This window comes from Ammodytes marinus (genome assembly GCF_949987685.1).
Source record: "Ammodytes marinus genome assembly, chromosome: 21".
Taxonomy (NCBI): domain Eukaryota; kingdom Metazoa; phylum Chordata; class Actinopteri; order Uranoscopiformes; family Ammodytidae; genus Ammodytes; species Ammodytes marinus.
This window is the reverse complement of record NC_137225.1, coordinates 9756369-9774651: the sequence shown is the minus strand read 5'-3', so window position 1 is coordinate 9774651 and position 18283 is coordinate 9756369. Positions and strand designations below refer to the sequence as shown.

Genomic DNA, 18283 nt, shown 5'->3' with positions numbered 1-18283 from the left:
TTTGGGACGGTTGAGTTATCAGAGATCAATCCGGCCCCATAGATCTTGACTCACAGAAAGGATTTAGTATTATTTATTCTGCTTTACATTTTCTATAGATAGATCTAATCCATAAGTCATCCTAGCCTCCCTCACTTATAGTCAGTTGTCTGCCTTTTCATAGATTTTTCTCTTTCCCCCTTTCCTATCCTCCTTACATCCCTCGTTTCCATTTTTAAGTTTCCACTTACTTTATTGCCCTCTCATCTTTTCTTGCCTTTTTTTATGACATCATAACCGAGCCCATCCAGGCCGATCACAGGCTATAATGAGTTTGATTGCCCTCCCCATCTTCACCTCTTTTTTCTTCTCAGCCTCCTTTTCTCCTTCTCACTCATGCTCTATACCTCCCTGGAGGGCTAAGCAGGCAGAAGCAGAAATAGCTGACAGCTCATTCCCGCTGTGTGTGTGTGTGTGTGTGTGTGTGTGTGTGTGTGTGTGTGTGTGTGTGTGTGTGTGTGTGTGTGTGTGTGTGTGTGTGTGTGTGTGTGTGTGTGTGTGTGTGTGTGTGTGTGTGTGTGTGTGTGTGGGTGGGTGGGTGGGTGGGTGGGTGGGTGTGTGTGTTCGTTCGTTCTTCTATTGGAAAAATAAATATAAAATATCTTGATTTTATCATGCACCATATCCTCCTCCACTCATTTCAACCTTCACTTCTATCTATTCAAAGAGAATCAGAGCAATTACATTAATTGCGCTTGACAGAAAAATGATAGCGGACATGCAGAAGCGGCAGCAGCTGTTATTAACCTCTTCACCTGGCATGGATCTTTATTGAAATACATGATAAAATACGGCGGTTCATTACATAAACACTAGTCATCCCCCCAAGGACGCTTAGCACTGCTTAGCATCCATCCAGTTGACTGTATAATGCAGTGAAGCTGGAGCCAATATCAAGAGAAGCAAACACTGTCCTCCTGCATTAGCACTGGCTGCAGCGTGTATAATGGCTTATGCATAAGTGTTAAAATTCACCACACGTTACATATGAAATTATTCCTAGTGACTTTCTACTGCTGAAAACAGAGCACGAGCTCTGTGTAACACACATTGGTATTTTCCTGACCTTGTAATGCACTTTGTCCATCTGTTTGGTATTTGTATGTGCACAATCAAGTTAGTTCTACTCCTGGATTGGAAATAAAACGTTTCAGACATTCTTTTAATCTATTTATGTGTGGATGCATGGCTTGAATCTTTCTGTCCTTGCTGTACTCAGATGCCGAGTTCCCCTTCAATGAGGAGAGAGTGATTCCAGATGGAGTCAACAGAGACTCAGCCATCATTGGAGGTAAAGAAATGGCATTTGTGAAAGCCATCTTTGTCAGAGTTGAGGTGATTAGATGTAGGGCAACATGGTGGTTAGGTGTCATGAACCTATTCTGTTTCTCCATAATATTATAAATGTCTTTGTTTGGGAAGTAATGTTATATCTAGACTTTCTTGTGAAATATCTATAACTAAAAATATAAAAGCTAAACGTGGCTAACAGGTTTATTAATTAGTCTCCAATAAGGGGCATCGCTGACATTACTTTCAACAATTACAAACACCAACAATTGCCAAGTATTTCTTGATTCATCGATTAATTTACCAGAGACTATGGTGATATATTTAAATGAATAGTTTTTTCTCTAAGACTCAAAAATGAAAAACAACAGATTCTCATATTTAAGAAACCTTGTGAATTTTTGGCATTATTGGTTAGAAAATGACTCCAAGAATGCATCAGGCATTTACTGTCAATTAAGTGATCAATCTCACTACAAAGCGTTTCAGATCAACAAAAACACTGCACCGAGCAGTTAATGAGTTGGTCTTAGCAAAGAAGAAAGCCGTGATAATGAAGAAACACACCTGTTCTTGTGTGTGTCCTCTTGCAGGTATCATCGCGGTGGTGATCTTCACCATCTTATGCACTCTGGTGTTCCTGATCCGCTACATGTTCCGTCACAAAGGCACCTACCACACCAACGAGGCCAAGGGCAGCGCGGAGTCGGCCGTGGTAGAGTCAGCGGACACGGCCATCATCGCCACCGACAACCCAGAAACCATCGACGAATCAAAGAAGGAGTGGTTCATCTAACAGCCAATGACAGGGACTTTGAGAACAGGAAGTGATCGGTCGGAAACCACACCAGTTGCCACGGAGATGGATAGAGGTTCAAATTCGACCGACCACAGGAGAGCGGATGGAAAGTTCCGTTCAATAGGACAATAATCTCCAAAGGGAGGGGATGAATGTTGGAAAGACGTGTACAGGAAATGTTTTGGTTTGTTTATTTGTTTTGTTATTTTTTTATATATCCAGAGTATTAGAAAAAAAAAGAAAAAGGGGGACAGTCGGTTTATGCAGCGGATGCACGGCTGTAAGAGACTGTACGTGTATATACTTACTGGCTTGTCCTTCTTTGTATCGTGCTTGGCGAGTTTTCAGGAGTCCTTTGAATACTGTATATGACAAATAATTATACTTAACTGGGTCGTGTGATAGCACAGATTTATTGCCAGTCTATGTTGCATTTTGATTTTATTTTTTAACGGAAAAATCTTATATCAAAAGTGATCAAATCAACATGCCAAACCCTTTCTTTGTTTTTCAAATTCATCAGGCTGTGGTTGTACCAGTCTGTCAACACTCATATCCGGCAAATGACATGCCACCTACTGTATACTGTGGTAATATAGAGTTGAATATGGATGCCAAAAGTCTCTTATTGTAAATACAGTATTGAGTGTTATTTTTTATTGTTTATCTCAAAAGATTTATTACAGAATCCAATACATTAAAAAAACTACGGAGAAATGTCATAGCTATATTACAGTGATATCATACGTCTGTCCGTTACATTATATGTGTACGAACTATAGAGTTTCATGTTTTAATTTTATGACATTCGATTGTATGGGACATTCCTTTCTGAGGGAGAGCAGAGAGGGGTTTCTCAGAGCATGATGGGAAATCATGACATGGTTGGTTTAGCTCAGCACGGCAGCTTTCTGTTCATTTTGTTAAGGCTGATACAGCGAGCCCTTATTCAGTCAGAGTTGAGCATACATTTGATTCCTTTGCCAAACACTTGAGTCTTACATACTTTACCTACCGGATCACCATTTTATTTCCATTCGTTGTTTGACTTTGAGTTTGAGGAATTCCACTCTCAATATTTTAACATCTCTGACATCTTAAGACCGATCCTGGGCTATAGGTTTACAGTGCGTGCATGTATCTGTGCATATATTTGTAGGTCAAATGAATTGGATTTGTTATAATTAACACAAAAAAGAGCGCCAGAAACAACATAATCATGCGGATGGGATCGATCAACTTGCCTAACACAGTTGTAATGATGTACTAATGCATTAAGTGGTTTAAGCAGCATATAACAAACAAACATAATAATTGACACATAGTATTTCTTTAAGATCTGGGAGATGTTAAGATGATAACTGGCTTGATTATTTACTGTGCCTTCAAGGTGTTGAGCCACGTCGCCTTGCCCCAGATTGCTTACTACAACAAACTTGAATTCTGCTGCATAAATTCTCAATAATCAGAGTTTTCAGGTGTTTAATGTTTTCCCTATTTGAGTGGTGCTGTGTTCAATTACCCATGAATCTACGTAATAAAACATTCCTCAAGTTTCTCTCAAATCCTAAAAATAACCTTTCGCCACATTGATGTATAGTCGAGCTACACACTGTACAATACACAGAAGTTTACACCTACCCTCTGTGACGCACATAGAAACACACACACACAGGCAAGAGTCAAGGTTGTTCCTTCAATTACAGAAGCAACGGGTTCAGAACGAGTAGGCTGCTGCTTTTTCAACCCTGGATAGAGCTTCATTCTAACAGTGCCACTGCTGTTAATCATACAGTACATTTAAAAGATGTGGGCCTACAATGAATATTTTATAACCATGTTGTTTGTCTTGTCTTTGTTGCATATGTTTACCTTAAAGTAGCATTTACAGAACCGTGTGTTCGAGTTGAAACCAGCTGCCAACTTTGTTATTTTAGCCGTGACATTTGCTTTTGGCGTGTCTGTTTGGTCTAATGGCTGCCATGTCACCCTGTTACATGAATGATTTTGAAAGTCCTCGTGGCCTCATGGTGGAGTGTGAACCGTAGATCACATTATCAGAGACATTCGGGCAGCGGGTGAACTCAGCATGCCACCTACTGCGGCCTCAAAGAAGACTCTTAGTTCACACGTCACCTCCATTAAGGCAAACGAGGGACTTTTGTTGTTTTTTTAACAATTATTTTACTCAAACTATACATAAACACACACACACAAACCCCTTGATATATGGTTACAACAATAAATGGATTAGACAGACAAAACCATAACCCATGTATTTTGCTTTCAGTTGTACTGAGTTCAATAAAGAGTGTTTGATCTTTAATATCATTGTGTTTCTATGATTCACTTTTATGTTGGCGTGTTCTGTTAGAAGCAATGAAGCACATATCACTATCTATAATTTCAATATAATGTGAAGGCCTGTCTGAGAAGAGTGGTAGGCTGCCACCTAGTGGCCAGATGATGCAGCTTTTCAGAAAAAAGGAGTGCGAATTTAATAGGACTTTTTTCTCCCCTGTGATAATAAGCTTTTATAGAATAGGCATTTATGGACTTAATAAGGATAAATATCAAATATGATTAGTTTCGTAAGCAGCTGGTAGAGCACGTTGAACAATGTGAATTCGGTTGCTGCTTAATGTGTTCTCTGTTAAGTTCAATATGCTAATTGATTATGTGGGATGGGTTAGCCATAATTACAGTGTGTGTGTGTGTGTGTGTGTGTGTGTGTGTGTGTGTGTGTGTGTGTGTGTGTGTGTGTGTGTGTGTGTGTGTGTGTGTGTGTGTGTGTGTGTGTGTGTGTCTTTTTAGTACCGCACTCCTAGTCAGACTCTCACGACGTATTTTTTTAATCAATTGAATTCCTCTTCCTCGTCAGAACCAGGTGTGTTATGCTAGTAGCGGCTAATGACGACATGATTGAAGCCCTCGAGCCGCTAGCCTCTAGCACAGATAATGAGCGTGACAAAGGCCTGGTAAACTACTTCTATTTAATTTCACAGTGATATTTATATATATTTAATCATTTATCATATTTCTCTTTTTCTCATTTTGTATTGTTTCAGCTCCAAATGACGTGAGTAAATAGGCTACAACCTTTTTCACATGTCATGTGCAGTCGTCGTAAAATAACACCCCAAGACCAAGTCACATAATTCTTCATGGGGAGAACAAATTAGACCATTACAGAGCTTTTTTGCCTATTCCATTATAAAACACAATTTCCTCATTCAGCCAACTTAGCGGAAGCAAGAGTTTTTCAGAGCCCTGTAGCCTAGTTGTTTTCAATTACAGGTCCTTCTCATATAGGCCTAATTAGCATATTGTGATAAAGTTCAATATTTTCTGTAATGTACTGATAAACATTAGACTTTCATATATTTTAGATTCATTTCACACAACTGAAGTAGTTCAAGCCTTTTATTGTTTTAATATTGATGATTTTGGCAAAAAAGTAAAGAAAAACCAAAAATCCCTATCTCAAAAAATTTGCATATTTCATCCGACCAATAAAAGAAAAGTGTTTTTAATACAAAAAAGTCAACCTTCAAATAATTATGTTCAGTTATGCACTCAATACTTGGTCAGGAATCCTTTCGCAGAAATGACTGCTTCAATGCGGCGTGGCATGGAGGCAATCAGCCTGTGGCACTGCTGAGGTGTTATGGAGGCCCAGGATGCTTCGATAGTGGCCTTAAGCTCATCCACAGTGTTGGGTCTGGTGTCTCTCAACTTCCTCTTCACAATATCCCACAGATTCTCTATGGGGTTCAGGTCAGGAGAGTTGGCAGGCCAATTGAGCACAGTAATACCATGGTCAGTAAACCATTTACCAGTGGTTTTGGCACTGTGAGCAGGTGCCAGGTCTTGTTGAAAAATGGAATCTTCATCTCCATAAAGCTTTTCAGCAGATGGAAGCATGAAGTGCTCCAAAATCTCCTGATAGCTAGCTGCATTGACCCTGCCTTTGATAAAACACAGTGGACCAACACCAGCATCCGACATGGCACCCCAGACCATCACTGACTGTGGGTACTTGACACTGGACTTCAGGCATTTTGGCATTTCCTTCTCCCCAGTCTTCCTCCAGACTCTGGCACCTTGATTTCCGAATGACATGCAAAATTTGCTTTCATCCGAAAAAAGTACTTTGGACCACTGAGCAACAGTCCAGTGCTGCTTCTCTGTAGCCCAGGTCAGGCGCTTCTGCCTCTGTTTCTGGTTCAAAAGTGGCTTGACCTGGGGAATGCGGCACCTGTAGCCCATTTCCTGCACACGCCTGTGCACGGTGGCTCTGGATGTTTCTACTCCAGACTCAGTCCACTGCTTCCGCAGGTCCCCCAAGGTCTGGAATCGGCCCTTCTCCACAATCCTCCTCAGGGTCCGGTCACCTCTTCTGGTTGTGCAGCGTTTTCTGCCACACTTTTTCCTTCCCACAGACTTCCCACTGAGGTGCCTTGATACAGCACTCTGGGAACAGCCTATTCGCTCAGAAATGTCTTTCTGTGTCTTACCCTCTTGCTTGAGGGTGTCTATGATGGCCTTCTGGACAGCAGTCAGGTCGGCAGTCTTACCCATGATTGCGGTTTTGAATAATGAACCAGGCTGGGAGTTTTTAAAAGCCTCAGGAATCTTTTGCAGGTGTTTAGAGTTAATTAGTTGATTCAGATGATTAGGTTAAGAGCTCGTTTAGAGTACCTTTTCATGATATGCTAATTTTTTGAGATAGGAATTTGGGGTTTTCATGAGCTGTATGCCAAAATCATCAGTATTAAAACAACAAAAGACCTGAAATATTTCAGTTGGTGTGCAATGAATCTAAAATATATGAAAGTTCAATTATTATCATTACATTATGGAAAATAATCAACTTTATCACAATATGCTAATTATATGAGAAGGACCTGTATATCAGACTTAGGCCTGTGGACTTGTTTACACAGAGGGTAAGGATAGCCTTCGTGTATAGCCTAGTTTACTGTAGGATAGGCCTACCTATTGACAACTCTATAATCAGTTACAAGTGTTACAAATTATTTATTTGTGTTCACCCATAAAATCTGTATCTGAGCCTTGTTTAATAACCTCACATTTGCAAACAGTAGGCCTATCTAACACTATGCAATGTGATAATGTGATAGTGTTTCTAGGATCTAGTTGCATGCCTCTTAATCAACCACTAGGGGGCAGTATGTGGCTTAATTTACTGTAGTAACAACTAGAAGTTCACACACTTGGATTTCTAATGCTGTTTTTGTACAACAACAAAAAAGAACCATCCGGAGAACTGAAACATGTAGGCCTTTCGTTATTGTTTATATCAACAAGCCATAAAAACACTACAAAAGACAATCAGCAGTTTCAAAGACACGTTAAACACGGTAAACTTTCAGTGTTCATTCCCTTGTTGTCACTATCAGCCCTTTGTTGTTCCATTCTGATGCCACGGTTAATGCACACATAAGAGAGAGTGAGATCGTTGTTGGGAAGGTTGGTCTTTGGTACACAGCTGGGGTTGGAGCAAAAAGCCTCATTGTCTCAGGTGTAGCTTTGCGACACTGCAGACATCACAGCGGGGGGAAAGAAGAAATGAGACTCTTCTGAGATGAAAGGCTAGGACTTGAGCGAGCAGGAGATGGAGGATGGCGGGGGTTCTCTTCAGACTGCAGGACTGGGACACTCAGCTGTAACAACACACACATGTGGGCAGTGAGCATATGTTAGAACTGTTTTTGGAAACAGTTCAAATGCATTTATACATGTGTGTGTGTGTGTGTGTGTGTGTGCGTGCATTTTCCCATATGAACATACCGTTGGTAGGCAAGATGGCAACGTTATCGGGGAGGATACCAGTGTCAATTGAGAACTGTCTGAACTTCTGCTGCTGGTCCTCACTGGCCTCAGGAGTGCGACCTGTAGACACAGAAACAGTGGCTTTAGCTTTCACCAAATCCGGAATGCATAAAAATTCAGCATGCTTTTCTACAGGGACATAGCACTGGCTTGTGGTGTGGTATTGTGACTGAATGCAGACTTACTGTAAAGCCCGTTTAGGACCTCAGACACTCCCTCCTGTGTCTTGACAGTGTGGACCACAGCATAGCTGTCGTACATAACATCTACAATGCGCATGTCGTTGTCATTGTTCCATTCTGATGAAAGCAGAAAGAGACAGGTCAGGTTGTTGTGTGTGTGTGTGTGTGTGTGTGTGTGTGTTTGCGTGCTAGTGTTTCTGTCTCTTGATGTACTGTATGTTTGTGATAGCGTGTGTTCTCTTTACCCTTGCTGTGGAAGGTGAATTGTCCAGGAGTGTCGGTTTTCTTTGCCTCATGAGTCATTCTCCAGCAGCTACCATCGGCTCTAAAAGAGGGAAAGAGAGAACCTGGTCAGTTGTTTTCCAAATACGCTGCGTCAGGATGTTCCAATTTGAGGTGCAACAGCCAGGTCACATATCAATCACTCACTTCAGGTTGGCATAAGAGAGGTCCATATCTCCTTCAGCAGTTGGCACAATAGTGGAAGTGCCCACCTTCATGTCTGCCTTGTGGTTCACAAACCACTGAGCATTCGTGGCAAAGCCAACAATGTACCACTTTCCTGCCATCTGACGGAAAGACAGAAGGAAGGGGGGGGGGGGTATGAGAAAACTGCAGCATTTACACCCCACCTACCTTCCATACAATCTTAATCTTAAACTTAGAGGTGCACTATGCAGTTTCAGGGTAGGGGGATTTATTTACCTTTTCAGGGCCTGCAGTTACTTTAAAAAACATATTTACTCTACATGTAATTCTTTTTTTTTTTTTTTTTTTTTAGATATTTTTTGGGCATTTTTATGCTTTATTGATAGTGCAGACAGAGTTGAAATGGGGCAGAGAGGGGAGTGACACGCGGGGGACGCCCTACCAACTGAGCTAAGGGCGCCCCTCTCTACATGTAATTCTTAGCAGTAAATAATTATATCATCATGAATCAAAACAAAATTATTTTGAGGCACCTGGAACCAAATGTTGTACTAGAATATCTTTATAAACAAAACTGTGGGCCCTGCTGCTTACGAGAATATGCCTTAGAAAATGTTCACTTCTCTGACACACCCAAAGTGACATACTATAGTGCACCTTTTTTTCTCAACTATCGGTGATCAATATGTCTTGCAGCAGTGGTAATACTTCTGCCTCTCTCTTACCTTCTGCAGGTCAAAGTCGGGTACTGGGGGGACGTCGGCGCAGACAGCCAGCGTGCACATGAGTGCGGCCAGCATCCTCAGCAGTGTGTTCCTCATGGCTTCTCCTTTGGTGTCCTGGGCTTCTCCAGCGGTGAGTGAAGTGTCAGGGAAGAGGTGAGGAAGACAAGGCATGGGGAGGCTCCTTATATCCTGCAGTCATGCTCCCAACCCCCCTCCTCTGTCTGTCTGTCTCCTCCTCTCTCTCCCTCCCTCCTTCAGTGCTAGCTTCTGCATTACAAAATACTATTTGGCCTCCCCCCTCGGGCATGCAAATCACTGCTGTTACACAACTGGCGCATGTAGTGGGGGGGGGGAGTGAGAGTATATGTATATAATATAATTTTACACCCTGTCCCCCTTCTTCTTCCTCCTCCTCCTCCCCCTCCCTCACAAATGCTCCCACAAGCCCGGACTATCAAAACAGCTGTTTGCTGAGAGTGCAAAATTCTTCGAACTCAAGGCACAAGTAAGCTGGAAAAAGACAAAGCCAAACACTCGGTTCAGTGGCATGTTTGTTCACCTCAAGCATCCTTTAGTGCCCCCAAAATTCTATCTGCACTGTGTCCTTGCACTACTTTAGTCTTTATATGGGTTTCAGGTGTTGCTCTCTTCACTTGTGTTTTTGTCCCTTCTACTTCTAATGCATTGTTGGAGAGGAGCCTGGGGGTTAAGAATTTCATTGACAATGACTGCTGCTATAATTGTTGTGCATATGACAAATACACCTCTTGAAGCTTGAAATAATACTAATACTACTTAGAGCCATGCATGTAAGCATAGTTGAGGAAGTGGAATGTGAGGGCTCCACAGTGAAAACCTCTTTTTAGATAAACTTTAAAGGGAGATGCCTTTCAGACTTTTGCAGTTTTGTAACAACACAGTGAGAGGAAAAGCCAGTGGAATCTTTTTGACATTAAACGTTGCATTCATCTCTGCTTTATGTGTGGTTATGAATAACTAACTCCTTAATCAACATAGAGTATAATAATGTGCATCAATTACCTCAAGTGATATGTAACATGCTGTTATTTCTTCATTTAAGAAAATGTATTGATTATTGATTATTGGACTCATCAGGGCTCCCTTTGTTGAGAGAAAAGGCAGGCACCGACTCGCAATCAGCTGGTTATGCAACAAGCACGCAGTCAGACACACACACACAAACTCACACACAGAGGTACTGGGTGGAGCTAGGGGCAGCGTTAAGAAGTTTTGTAACGAAACATTTTGACCCCTTCAGGGCTCCACATCTGAGCTACATTAACTTTAACCCACCCCCTCCCCCTCTCCTGTGTCCTCGCACACACTCACGAAGCATACACATTCTGAATGTTAGATCAGAAGAAAATAACGGAATGGAGCTAACATGATAATAACTAACAGTGGCATCTCACCACAGGATCTTTGTTTGACAGAGGATTTTTAAAAACTAAAAACATTTGACAACTTGATTGAATTCTATTTGGTTTTATCAATCTGTAACGGGCAACAATTTTAACTTTTTTCACATTTCGATATATTTGCTGAGAACGGCCGGACGCTGCAAGGCTGGATCTGTCTGCTTCACAGCTTTGCCCCTTCAGCATGTGGGAACACAGTCTGTAACAAAGAGTGACAGGATGAATTACATGAAAGCTTTGGCTGCTGTTTAAATCAGGCACTGGAGACTGGATAACATGTTGTATGACAAACAGTTATTTATTTGTCAGCAAGCTCTATCAAACACATGCCCAGGCTGTAGGAGAAAACGTGAAAACCGTCTGGTCATGGCTGCATGTCATTGGTTTCCTCAAAGAGCTGCTCTCGACCAATCTCTGTCTCTCTATCTCTCTCTCTCTCTCCTCATATAATAGCCAATAAGAATTGTTTTGTCACATTCTGCCCTTTTATATTGTGATGTTGCTTGTACGGCATATGCACAACTACATCCACATGTTGTCAAGGTGCTATGTCATGATACTATTACATTTCTCATGCCATTGTGGTGGCTTTTTACATCCCTCACTCTGCCAATCCGTCATCAGTGTTTAACATAATTGACACCTTCGTAGCGAAACTGCAGACTCTACATCCAAGCGCCCTCATCTTAATCTCGGGTGACCTCAACCATATCACCACGGACTCAAACCATGCCTAACTTCAACCACTATGTGAGCTGTCCAACCAGAGAGGAGAGGAACATCAACTTGCGATATCCTACTGTTAAGGCTGCATACAGCTCTTCTTCACTTCTCTGCTCTAGAAAGGTCAGACCTCAACCTGGTTCACCATAACCAGGGGCGTTTCTAGGTTTCCAAAACATCCGGGGCTTAGCCCAAGAGGGAATAGGGTAGTGCGCGTGCATAATGCCTTACCTAAATAAACAAAATAGGCAGGTAATTATATCTTTAAATAGCTACCTGACTGCTGCTTATCCCCAAACATTTAAGGTTCCATTCAAGTTATTTAATAGTAAAATGAATACAAGTGAGACAGACCTTACATTACCCATATCAGGGGTGCCAAACTAATTTTCACAAAGGGCCACTCTACGATATGATAGTCACACTAAGGGCCGACATGGAGTTTACTTACATGCTTTCTTTTCAATCCAAAAAGTGAAAACAACATACCTATGAATATATTGTATACAACCTGTATACAGGGTCAATGACTAGTGTTGCGATAGCTCGGGATTGACCCAAAAGCAAAACAGATACCCAGGTAGTCAGTTTAGAACAATGTTTATTTCTGGATGGGATCCGTAACAGCTGAATGGCGTAGCGAGCAGAGGCAGGTGGACAACCGGAAACCCGCAGGCAGGCGAGCAGGAAAAGGTGAACAGCGGAGGCAACGCTCTGGTACGTAGTACACTCTGGCGCCGAATGACTGGAGTCCAGAGGCTTAAGTAGGGAGGGTCTGATTATCCAACGATCCTCACCTGGAGCAGTCTGCCCAGGAGTGCCGCCACGCCCACATGTCAACACGGAGACAAACAGATGGGAGAACAAGAGGAACAGACAGACAGGGAAAACATACAACACACACAGAGGAGAAGGAGAGGCTGCCGTGCCGTGAGTCATGGCAGTACCGTAGTTCTGTTTCCTAGTTTGCAGAAGGGCCGCTCTGGAATCCCTCCAGATCCTGCAGATCCTACGCAGGTTGTGCTGGACCGAAGGCACGGCGATCTCGATCTCCTGAGTGGGGAAGAGAGGTGGTAAGTAGCCCAGAAAAGCTTCGAAAGGTGTCATACCTGTAGCAGCCGACGTCAGGGAGTTGTGTGAGTATTCAACCTAGGTGAGATGGGAGCTCCACGAAGCTGGATTGTGAGCGTAGATGCGTCTCAGAACCGTCTCCAGGTCCTGATTAGCCGTCTCGGTTTGGCCATTGGACTGGGGATGATGGCCGGAGGAAAGACTGACGGAGGCCCCCAACGCCTGGCAAAACGCTTTCCAAACTTGAGAGGTGAATTGAGGCCCTCGATCCAAGACAATGTCCATGGGAATCCCATGGATCCGAAATACATGGTTAACCACCAGCTCAGCAGTCTCCGCAGCCGAGGGCAGTTTGGGAAGGGCCACGAAATGCACCGCCTTGGAAAAACGATCCACAATAGTTAGAATGGTGTCGTTACCTTCAGATGGTGGTAGTCCCGTCACAAAGTCCAGAGCTATGTGCGACCACGGGCGACCAGGCACAAGGAGTGGATGCAGGAGCCCGGCACAAACAGACAACCCGGAGGCCCACCCCCAGGACCGGGGTCCCCTTGAAGAGCCACCTTAACCAAGGACTCAATCTCCCATGTCAGAGGTTAGCCTTCTAGTGTATACCCTAGTTTACTGTAGAATAGGCCTACCTATTGACAACTCTATACTATCAGTTATAAGTGATACAAACTCTTTATTTGTGTTCACCCATAAAATCCGTATCTGAGCCTTGTTTAACCCATTGATGACGGCTGCTGCGCGATGCCACATTGGCTCTCCTGCCTGATGCTGCATCGTGCAGCATTATTACTTTATCTAATTTTCATGGCATTCCCAGCATTGAATGCACTGTCATTGGTTCAAATACACATGAGGTGGGTTTTGTTGATTTTTTTAAGACCACGTGACCACCCAAAAGTTGTGTGGTTTGCCGAAAATCATGTCAATCAAAAAAATTAAAAATTAAAAAAATAATAAAAAAAATACGCCAGCTATGTCGGCGACAGAACAGTTAGTGGCGTTTGGTGCGCAGAATCAAGGTCTACTATAGACTACTGACGAAAATCACACAACACATTGCATCTATTTATTAACAATATTTAATAATTTTTTAATTCATCTAATTTTGACGATTTTTAGAAATATTTGTTGGTTTGTAAGCGCTAAGGGAGCATGTTTAAATAAAACATGTGAACCTTAACTTTTAAATGTATTTTATTTCATGTTTCTATGTGCTACACAGGCTTAGATATTAAGGTTTTGGTAGACTTGACAATTCGTACTATTTTTTCAGAAAACCCTCAGGCATTAAGGACATGCATCCTAGATTGCCATAGTCATCAATGGGTTAATAACCTCACATTTGCAAACAGTATCTAACACTATGCAATGTGATAATGTGATAGTGTTTCTAGGATCTAGTTGCATGCCTCTTAATCAACCACTAGGGGGCAGTATGTGGCGTAATTTACTGTAGTAACAACTAGAAGTTCACACACTTGGATTTCTAATGCTGTTTTTGTACAACAACAAAAAAGAACCATCCGGAGAACTGAAACATGTAGGCCTTTCCTTATTGTTTATATCAACAAGCCATAAAAACACTACAAAAGACAATCAGCAGTTTCAAAGACACGGTAAACTTTCAGTGTTCATTCCCTTGTTGTCACTATCAGCCCTTTGTTGTTCCATTCTGATGCCACGGTTAATGCACACATATGAGAGAGTGAGATCGTTGTTGGTGTTAGGATTTTAATTTCTAAATTAATGATGCATATACCCCCCCATATCTAACCTACCATTTTTAAGTAAAATCATTGAAAAAGCTGTTTATCAACAGCTAAATAACTACTTAGCAATGAATAACTGCTTTGATGTCTTCCAGTCAGGATTTCGACAACACCACAGCACGGAGACTGCTCTGGTTAAGGTCCTCAATGACATCCATTTAAACACAGACAGTGGCAAAAGTTCTGTCTTAGTTTTACTGGATCTCAGTGCCGCTTTTGACACAGTTGACCACAGCATATTACTAGATCGACTAGCAAACTGGGTTGGACTTTCTGGAACTGCACTAAGCTGGTTTGAATCCTACTTAAAGGATAGAGACTACTATGTGTCAATAGGCAATTTCACATCTGAGCGGACACATATTGAATGCGGGGTCCCCCAAGGTTCCATTCTTGGCCCTCTTCTATTTAACATCTACATGCTCCCACTAGCTCAGATTATGAATAAGAACAAATTATGCTACCATAATTATGCAGACGACACACAAATTTACATAACCATATCACCAGGAGACTACAGTCCGATACAGGCACTGGGTAAGTGCATTGAACAAATCAATGATTGGATGTGCCAAAATTTCCTTCAATTAAACAACGATAAAACTGAAGTAATTGTCTTTGGTGCCAAAGATGAACAATTAAAAGTCAGCGCACAGCTTACATCCGTTATGTTAGAAACCACACCCCAAGCCAGAAATCTTGGTGTTGTTGTAGACTCCGACTTGAATTTCAAGAAACACATAAAATCAATTAATAAATCAGCCTACTACCACCTAAAAAACATATCAAGAATTAAAGGGCTTATGTCTCAGCAAGATTTAGAAAAACTTGTCCATGCATTTATCTTTAGTAGACTTGACTACTGTAACAGTGTCCTTGCAGGCCTTCCAAAAAAATCTATCAGACAGGTTCAGCTAATTCAGAACGCTGCTGCTCGAGTCCTCACTAGGACCAAAAAAGTAGATCACATTACCCCAGTTCTGAGGTCTTTACACTGGCTTCCAGTCACTCAAAGAATTGATTTCAAAATACTGATGTTGGTTTATAAAGCACTAAATGGTTTAGGGCCAAAATACATTACTGATATGCTGATACGTTATGAACCGTCCAGAGCCCTTAGGTCGTCTGGGACAGGTCTACTTACAGTCCCTAGAGTTAGGACTGTAAGGCTTTGGGGGGAGTTTGGGACACAGGTGTGGACCAAGGGGTTTCTAAAAGTTATCCCCGGAGGGATAACCACTAAATCGCAACGCGACACTGGGAGGGGGGATAAGACAAAAAGCACAAAGTTGTGCAGGGCCACACAGGCTACCTTTTAATATTGAAAACTAAAACAAGAACAAAACCACCGCTGCCAAGCAGCTGAACGGACACACACACAAAACAGAAGACTTGGAAACACAGGGAGCACTCAGAGACAACCTCTCACTACCTCTTAAGGTGAGATAATGAGCAGCACAGAGCACTGGGGTCTCAGGGCATATATAATCTCCTCACACCTGGGTCCAATCAGCCAATCAGTGCCACACACCAGATTGCAGTGAGGGAATCAGTCACCATTCTCACGGAGAACCTTCCGTTTCCTCACAGGACCACCCCTCTAAGGAACGGCACCTGACGTTCCAACAGGACCCCCCACCCACACCGGGTGGAGGCCTCCCTGGAGGGGCTAGTGGATCGGAACAGACTGGCTGGAGGCGGGAAACATGAAACACGGGGTGAATCCTCATGGACCGAGGGAGCAAGAGGCGAACAGTGACTGGGTTTATCCTTCGAATGATCCTGAAGGGACCAACGAAACGTGGCGGCAATTGGCGAGACTCTACCCGCAGTGGGAGATCCCTTGTGGAGAGCCACACCCTCTGACCCACCCGATAGTTTGGGGCTGGGCGGCAATGCTGTTGTGACGTCTTGTTTTGGGTGCAAATTTTGCAAGCAGCCACAAACTCGCTCACATCTCTACCCATCCGGGGCCACCAGAATCTCCGTTTGAGAAAACCAATAGTGCGACGAACACCAGGGTGATTTGTGAGGTGTGCGGAGTGGCCCCACTCAAGGACTTGTGATCGCACTCGTGCCGGAACATACCGACAGCCTTGGGGCCCCCCTCCTGGGTCAGGCTCCTGCTGTTGAGCCCCCTGAACCACCGAGTCAATCTCCTCGGTCAGTGGGGCACGGATGCGGGTAAGGGGCACAATGGGCTCTGGAGAAATGTCACTATCACACTATATGAACACCGATTTTTTGAACGTGGATGGCCCTTATGTTTACTAATGACTTCACTAAGTGGAGCGTACTCTGCAGGAACCCCATTTGCAGGAAGAGACACAGAGGGCGAAGAATCAGAGGGAGTCAAGGTCTCAATAACCCCAAGAGTCAGGCGGTCACTGGGGGCAGCACAGGGGAGGCCTACTGAACTGGGAGATTTTGAGACAGAGGCACTAGTGGCAGGAGGAGGCTCACATCCAACAGGTTGGAGTTGAACTGAGTCTGATTCCATCATGTGAGATGCACAGTTTGGACTCCAGCTCATCACCCTCCCAGTCCTCCAATTGATGTGAGGGTTGTGTTCCTTGAGCCATGGGTGTCCCAGAATGAGGGGTAACTGAGGTGTATCAATAAGAAAGAACGTAATCTCTTCCGTGTGATTGCCAATGCGAATGAAAATCGGGCCGGTGACCCTCTCAACCCTACCCCTACCCAAAGGTTGCCCATCCACTGCAGTAATTGCGAGTGGACAAGGAAGATCATAAATGGGTAATTTGAGCTTTTGGGCCAGGGTTGAGTCCATAAAACTACCTGCTGCTCCTGAATCAACAAATGCCGAGAAGGCGCGCCAGTGTCCATCCCAAAATAACTCAAAGGACAAAGGGGTGTGACTACTGGCCACAGGAGGGGAATTATTAAGACTCTGCAAGACCTCCCCAAGGTCTGACACGCCTACCCTGATTCCCTGCTTATTGAGTTTCTGCGTTGAGGGGCACTGGCGAATGAAGTGACCCACACTCCCACAGTATAGACACACGCCACTGCTCATACGCCTCCGTCTTTCCACGGAAGTAAGCCGTGTGTGTCCTATTTGCATGGGTTCCTGATCATCATCATTGTTAAGGGACCCCTCAGGCAGGGTAGGTCTTTCACAAGGGATACTAAACTCCTCGGACATCTGGTGGGTGTACGCTTGTTTTCTCTCTCTATTGCGCTCACGAATTCTGTTGTCAATTCTAATAGCCAATGAGATTAAATCCTCAAGTGAATCTGGAACCTCACGGGAAGCGAGCTCATCCTGAACTCTCTCAGACAAGGCATGACTAAAAGTGGTCACTAGAGCCTCCCTGTTCCAACCTGATTGCGTAGCTAAAGTCCGGAATTTAATTGAAAATTCTGCAACGCTTGCAGAGCCCTGACGTAACCTAAGGAGGCGTTTGGCTGCTTCGTGGCCACTAACGTCGTGGTCGAACACACGCCTCATCTCCGCCATGAAGAGGAGCGCGTCAGCGCAGACTGGAGTCTGCCTATCCCATAAGGCTGTAGCCCATGAAAGGGCCTTTTCCGAAAGAAGGGATATTATATATGCGACCCGGGCTCGGTCGGTGCTAAACATAGAGGGTCGTAACTCAAACACTAAACTGCATTGGGTTATAAATCCCTTACACCTCCCTGGATGCCCGTCATAGCGGGCTGGGGTTGCCAGCTTGGTCTCCTGGCCTACAAAAGGGTCATGGGGTGGAACTGGAGGTGCTTGTGCTTGGGTAGAGGTTGGCCCAGGTGGTTGTAAACGGGCCAGTATCTCCCGCAGCATGCAGTCCTGCGAGGCCTGTTGCTCTAAAATGGCACGTAGGGTTTGGTCGTGCGAGCCTAACATGGCTCCTTGAGCAGAAATTGCCTGCCTATGGACCTCTAAACTGTCTCTAGCAGCAGCACTAGTGAGGTCCGCTGTGCCCTGCAT

The 18283-nt window shown here is 43.6% G+C and overlaps 2 protein-coding genes across 2 annotated transcripts in view; one reads left to right on the top strand and one right to left on the bottom strand.

Moving 5' to 3' along the window:
• Positions 1-4327, top strand: part of cntnap2a (contactin associated protein 2a) — a gene marked incomplete at its 5' end in the record, with an annotated part of 288241 nt that extends 283914 nt beyond the window's left edge. The window contains 2 exons of the mRNA XM_080050610.1: positions 1259-1330; positions 1923-4327. Coding sequence (XP_079906736.1) covers positions 1259-1330; positions 1923-2125 — 275 coding nt within the window. The 3' untranslated portion in view covers positions 2126-4327. The remainder of the gene's footprint in view (positions 1-1258; positions 1331-1922) is intronic.
• Positions 4328-7428: 3101 nt separating this feature from the next.
• On the bottom strand, positions 7429-9506 carry LOC307267875 (lipocalin-like). Its single transcript, XM_080050322.1, has 6 exons — positions 9321-9506; positions 8596-8735; positions 8412-8491; positions 8170-8283; positions 7943-8044; positions 7429-7815 (listed from the first exon to the last, which is right to left on the bottom strand). The coding sequence occupies exons 1-6, from the start codon at positions 9489-9491 to the stop codon at positions 7790-7792; spliced, it is 633 nt and encodes a 210-aa protein (XP_079906448.1). The 5' UTR covers positions 9492-9506; the 3' UTR covers positions 7429-7789.
• Positions 9507-18283: the final 8777 nt, after the last annotated feature.